This window comes from Anarrhichthys ocellatus, unplaced genomic scaffold, assembly GCF_004355925.1.
Source record: "Anarrhichthys ocellatus isolate YVR2014 unplaced genomic scaffold, GSC_Weel_1.0 scaffold2901, whole genome shotgun sequence".
NCBI classification, from domain to species: Eukaryota; Metazoa; Chordata; class Actinopteri; order Perciformes; family Anarhichadidae; genus Anarrhichthys; species Anarrhichthys ocellatus.
In genome coordinates, this window is record NW_022282875.1 from 1 (window position 1) to 6,619 (window position 6,619).

Consider the following 6,619-nt stretch of genomic DNA (forward strand, 5'->3'; position numbering starts at 1 on the left):
TAAACTGTGAAAGCTTTTCAAACTGTGTGATTGCAATTGTGACTTTGTTTGTGAATAATGTTAATGTTTTTCCCTTCCCCTCTTTAACCTGGATACATCTCTTCTTCATTCATTGAACTGAAATATATGTTGACAAATGTTTGCTTGTGCATTTAGTCCATGAGATACTGACATGTTCCCCCTTGTGTGTGTTTTAACATGTCTTTTTGAACTCTGTGTTAGTTATGCTGAATATGATCAAGCTTGAAATATGCAGGTAATGCAACTTAAATGTACGCAGGCTTGTGTTATGTGTCCTGTTGGAATAAGTGCTCAATAGAACATTTTATTCAGTCCATTTGAATCCCTAATAACTCTCCTTTACATCATCTTTTAATTTGTTTTTCCTGTCCCTCTCTGTCTCTCCATCACTCTCACTTCTCTTCTTCCAGCTCTGCTTTGCTGCAGACATGAAGAGCAACAGCAGCCTGAATGCTCTCTACTTTCAGCTCACTCTGTTTGCAGACTTTGGGCCTCTCAGATATCTGTTCTTCAGTCTGTGTCTGTTGCTCTACATGACTATAATCTCTGCTAACGTTGTCATCATTCTGACAGTCTGCCTGGAGAAGTCTCTGCATCAGCCCATGTATATTTTCATCTGCTGTCTGTCTTTTAACTCTCTGTACGGCTCAGCCGGCTTCTTCCCCAGGTTTCTGATGGACATTCTGTCTGACACTCATCTGATCTCACGTCCATCATGTTTCATTCAGATCTATGTTATCTACAGTTATGCAGCATGTGAGCTCATGATTCTCGGCATCATGGCCTACGATAGATTTGTTGCTATTTGCCAGCCCTTACGCTATCACAGTAAAATGACGTCCATGATGGTGACGTATCTTCTCATGTTCGCTTTGCTTTTTCCTGCGTTTGCTGTCGGTGTTTTAGTTTATCTCACTGTTCGATTACCTTTGTGTGGAAACAAAGTGCACCGGATCTTTTGTTCGGTGGTCCAGCTCTCCTGTGTGGACATGACTGTCAACCGAATAGTAGGAACTTTATTTACCGTATCAAACACCGCCGTGCCCCTGTTCTTCATCCTGTACTCCTACCTGCACATTCTGCTGGTTTTAAGGAGCAGCTCGTCAGAATTCAGAGGAAAAGCATTACGAACCTGTCTCCCTCACATCGTGACCTTCGTAAACTATTTTTTCTCAATTCTCTGCGAGCTCACGCTCAGTCGTTTCAAGGCCGATGAAGTCAATCCGATTGTTATCGTGGTCTTATCTCTGGAGTTTGTGATCATTCCCCCGATCAGTAACGCTCTAGTTTACGGCCTGAGTCTGCCTCAGATCAGAGAAGTCGTTTTTAGATTTATTAAAATACAAAAGATGGTTTCTGGTCCTTCTAGAATATAATAACTCTGATTTTACTGATTATATCTGTATGTTTACAGTCATTTCAAATACATCTGAATATATTTGAAGAAAATAGATCCCCTGGCCTCCTTAAATACAAGTGCTCATACTTAAATTAGAGCAATAAATCATACTATGTGCTGATCAATAATTGCATGTTTCTGACATGGGCTAAAACATCTGACGGTATGAGCTACACACTGTATTTTATCGCCTAATGTGTGAAAATAGAATCTTTTTTGTTGAGCTGTGGCTCTGAAACCAGGTTATTAAAATTGTATGCTCTCATTGGTGTGACATGAGGTGGGAGGGGCCAGCATCAAACAGGATGTGTCCCCTTTAAATGCATGAGGTGAGGAAAACGTGTACGATGAAGCTGTTTTTTCTTCATAACATCAGAAAATTGTCAGAGCAAATATTTTGCACAAAACTTTGATGGAAACGTTTTTAGGAGTGTTAATTCATGCAAATGAAAATGTGCATGTTAAATTATATCAAAGTATGAATTAAATAGTGCAATAAATATGCCTTCACTATCTTAAATCATTGATAAGATGTGTTGTCCCAAACACCAGAACGCCTCCTTAGAATATCATGTTTTCTTGTTTCCTCCTCAAATAAATCAGTTACAGTATCACAGAAATATGTCTAGTGTTGGGATTATTTCTATAATTAATGGGAAAAAATTTGTATGATAGGTTATATACACTCATAGTGTATTGTGTATAAATACTCCCAGTTGCCCACTGAAGCAATATACAATTGAACTGGACTGTAGTGAGCAGGTTAAAGGCTGCAGATCTTTCTTTTGATGGAAAATGTTGGACTGCAGTCTGCTGGGGCACCACTAGGAGGCAGAGAAACTCACTGCTGTGTGTGTGTGTGTGTGTGTGTGTGTGTGTGTGTAGCTGGATCATATCTTCACAACCTCTTGTTAATATAATTACATACAAACTGATGTATCTGCACGGTGTGGTGGAACTACTATTTAATACAGAGTCCTATGATTGTAAATGGACCTAATTGAAGCACACGAGCTCCCAGGAACAGTTGGCTGTTATTATAAAGTGAACAGGTACAGACTGACACATCACAGTCTCTGTTAGAGCAGCAGAAACAGCAGGCAGAATGAATCCAGGTCACTGACCTGAGGTCAGGAACAGAAGGCTGGTGAGTTTACCGGGAGTCAGGCGGGCCGGGTAGATCCGGGGCGGGAAGAGTCGACAACGGGAAATCAGTCCGGGATAAAGCGCTGGAAAGTCTGCCATTCAAAAGCAAAGAGCGATCTGGCAACGAGTGTTTGAGAGGAGGAGTCTATACAGTGGCTTGATTAGTGATCAGAGACAGGTGAGTGAACAGGTGAAGGGAGTGAGACTGATGAGAACTGTGACTATAACACTGAAATAAAGAACATTGAGAGAAGAAGTTTGTCTCTGTAGTAACAGAGAAGGCTCTGTCGTCACACAGCTGCAGTCTGCAGGAGGACGAGATGAGAGTCCCGTCTCTACAGCTGATAAAGGACCTGAGCACAGGGTGGGGGGGCAGGATGAGTTCACACTGAAACATCTGGTCAACAGGTTCTAACTGCCCATTGACACCTCCATTCAGCCCCTCCTCTTATCTCATCTGAGCCTTGTCACACTAACACATCAGTCTTTTATCTGTTTATGACTGGGAGTCCTCAACCCTTCAAGTGTTATCTACGAAAACTAATATTAAATAATAATGCATTTTATTTGTAACGTACTTTTCATTCAGAAAATCTCAGAGTGCCAGCCACTAAAAGATTTAAAATCATTGGTTGAGACGCTGATGACGCCCATCCTGATCAACATCCCGCCCCTCCTGTGACCCGCGGTCTGTCTGTGTATTCAGAGCCAGAGAGCAACGGACTTTCAAAAGAATAATAATAATAATTTAAAAAACTGCGTTAACGTGCGATAAAATAATTGTCGGCGTTAATTAATGAATGCGTTAACGCGATAATAACAGGTTAGCTTGCCCAGCACTAATATACATACAACCAAAATACTTCTGTTAAAAGAAAGGCAAACACAAACAGGTTATTATGATTATTTTAGACAACAAGCATTGATTATATTTTATTTATAAGGCTCCATCATCCAATAATCATAACTCTTCTGAAATAAAAAATAAAATAAAAGGTTATTGATCAATAATTCTTTACTGATTTACTCATAACAGCTGAAACACTTAAATTGATGTGAGGAAGATGCAGGAAATGAATTCAAATAATAATAATCATTTCATAAATGTTTGAGAGAGATAGAAGAAGTACCACTTCGTTTAAATGACAGTATTTATACATCATCCATTAGTCTCCATCTTTAAAAAGTTCAGTCACATCTGAACACATTTGATCAGATCAGAGAGTTTAAAATGTTGAAAGAGAGAATATGATCCTTTAAATGTCTTCAACACTTCAACTTGTTACTAAACAAAGTGAAAGTGAGAGAAGAGGACTTGTTTCAGTAGAAAATGAATCATTCATTGTTTCAGCCTCTGATGATGAAAACATGTAAAATAACAGTTTGTTGAGTCTTTTCTTTCTGGTTGATTCTTTATCAGAACTCGTCAATGATCCACATTGACGAGTTCTGAACATGGACTCCGGGTCACCACAGGTGTGATTAGTACCATTAATGGCTCGGTTCTGTTGAGGTGGATCGGGGCCCTGCAGACCGATGTGTCTTTCTGTTGACTGCTGTTTGTGAGTTAAACTTCTTCTTTTCTTCAGTTCAGTTAAATTCAGTTTTGGCCCATTTGTAACACAAGACAAACAAGATATGTATTTACTTCTGTGTTTTCAGAATGCATTCACTGTATCTGCTCATGTTGAGTCCTGTACTCTGTCTATTGTCAGTCCTGCTTATTCCACTCAAACTAATGTGAAAAAAAACTGTTTTGAATGAACCGCAAAACTATTGTCAGAAGTGGGATTCGAACCCACGCCTCCATTCGGAGACCAGAAGTCCCAACTCTGTGGAAGGTTCGTCACCTTGAGTCTGGCGCCTTAGACCGCTCGGCCATCCTGACAATGACGTCGGATTAAAGTCTGGTAGAATATTTAACTGCTAGTAAGAAGTATTTATGACTATTGTTTGGTTTTATAACAGATACGTTCATATCGCTTCATGAGCTGGAGAGAGTTAGACTCATCGTTTAACAAATAGACTTCAATGATACACGATGAACCGCTTTAACCAGATGAAACACTACTATGACTTAAATGTATTTATCGTGTTCACAATGAACGCACTGTATATTAACATCATTTAATATCGGTTGTCTTACTTTTTATCCGCCAGTTAAACATCAATGTGCTCATAACAATTATGATGATGTCATGTTGGAAATAGACAAAAAAGATGAGACGAGTCAGAAGAACATGTTTACGGGAACAATCATGACAAACATTTTAAATAAAGAAGACAAAAAAATCTTGTCAGAAGTGGGATTTGAACCCACGCCTCCATTCGGAGACCAGAAGTCCCAGTTTCACAGGAAGGAGTTACCTTGAGTCTGGCGCCTTAGACCACTCGGCCATCCTGACAACTGATGTGTGCGGCTCAACTACTCACATAAGTAGTGACGAATGAACTCGTTGAGCATCGCTGTCGATTCTGGATAATGATATGTTCGTTATTAATGCTTTTCGGGTTTTCAGATATCATGATTAATATATAGATTAAATATATAGATTAAATGTAAATCGCTCATTATGTGATGTACTCCCAGAAACAGTCTTAGTCATTAATAGCATTGACTTTTTTAACAAAAATAAAAACATTGTGCAAAATCCAGATTTAATAACTCTAAACCCTCATTTATTACATTTGAAAACCAAAGAATACACGAAACTATCGTTTGAGCTCCTTTATTTCTTACGACTGAATAATTCCTCCTCAAGTTTATTTATTTATTAGTATTTTTGTGATTGATATCACTCACGTGTCGTTCTCAATTTGAGACAGAATACGTGTTTCTGCTGATGGAGACACGCTTGTTTGTTTGTTTGTTATCTCGTGAAAAACAACAGTTTTAATATATAAATAAATAATACAATCATAAGGCGTGTGTCTCTTTTGAATTTGATTTTCTAGAGTAAATAAAATGTAAAAGAAAAGAAAACAGTAATAAAGAATTCGCTCTTCATCCGTGTTGACGGTGATACACGTCCACGTCCACCAGAGGCGCTATAGCTGGATCCACTTCCGGTGGTGGTCGACGTTAGTTCCCGCCCAGTTCACTACGTCACCGCCACCAGTCATTCTTATGAAACGTAAACACCGGAGAGACGAACTCACGCGCTTGTGGTTAAAGATGTCGATTTACAGGAACGCCGTGTGGTTCGTGAAGGGGCTCCAGGAGTACACCAGGTGAGTGGCGACGTGTGGCCGAACAATAGGATCTTCTTCTCGGGGGTTCTCCTCTTAATGTGGTGGTAAAGGACTGGTTACTGGTTAACTAGCTGTGGTTACACAATACTGCACATACTAGTACTACAGTCAGAGGAAGAAGTACAGGTAACAATACTGCAACAATATACTCAAAGTAACAAAAGTACTCATTATGCATATCATATCATATCATTGTAAATGTATTTATATTTGCACAATACTGCACAGTGTTTCTGAACTAGTACTACTACATGTGTACACACAGTCGTAACAATACTACAAAAATATCAGCATCAAGATATATTAAAGGTAACAAAAGTAAAAGTAGTCACTATGCAGAATAACTTATATTATATTATATTATTATTGATGTATTAATGTGTCAGTTTATCACATTTTAAAGGTGGAGCTCATTTAAATGACTTAATATACTGCTGGTGATTTAGTCAGTAATAATACATCATCATTTATTTAGATTTGTATATTTATACGTATAAATAAAAGTATAAAGTGGAAATACTCAAGTGAAGTACAAGTACCTCAAATTGTACTTACAGTGTAGTACATTCCACCACTGAAAACAGAGAGACGTCTTTTCTAGTTGTATCTGACAAACAGACATTCACCTCACTGTTCGTTCATTATCATAACGCTTATTACTTCTGACATGACACTGAACTAAAGCAGTAAAACATCAGCGTTCAGAAGGTGGAGGTCAGAGTTCATCAATGGTGACTCAAGTAGATACAAACTGTGTGTGTGTGTGTGTGTGTGTGTGTGTGTGTGTGTGTGTGTGTGTGT

The 6,619-nt window shown here is 38.7% G+C and overlaps 1 protein-coding gene and 2 non-coding genes across 3 annotated transcripts; 1 reads left to right on the forward strand and 2 right to left on the reverse strand.

The window, feature by feature from the left end:
- The first annotated feature begins 449 nt into the window (after positions 1–449).
- LOC116378624 (olfactory receptor 6N1-like) lies at positions 450–1,397 on the forward strand. The gene has a single exon (XM_031840525.1). It carries the CDS (start codon positions 450–452, stop codon positions 1,395–1,397), a length of 948 nt encoding a protein of 315 aa, XP_031696385.1.
- Positions 1,398–4,343: 2,946 nt separating this feature from the next.
- trnal-caa (transfer RNA leucine (anticodon CAA)) lies at positions 4,344–4,454 on the reverse strand. The gene is made up of 2 exons: positions 4,417–4,454; positions 4,344–4,389 (listed from the first exon to the last, which is right to left on the reverse strand). It is a non-coding gene; the product is annotated as a tRNA-Leu (tRNA).
- Positions 4,455–4,861: 407 nt separating this feature from the next.
- trnal-caa (transfer RNA leucine (anticodon CAA)) lies at positions 4,862–4,971 on the reverse strand. Its single transcript has 2 exons — positions 4,934–4,971; positions 4,862–4,907 (listed from the first exon to the last, which is right to left on the reverse strand). It is a non-coding gene; the product is annotated as a tRNA-Leu (tRNA).
- Positions 4,972–6,619: the final 1,648 nt, after the last annotated feature.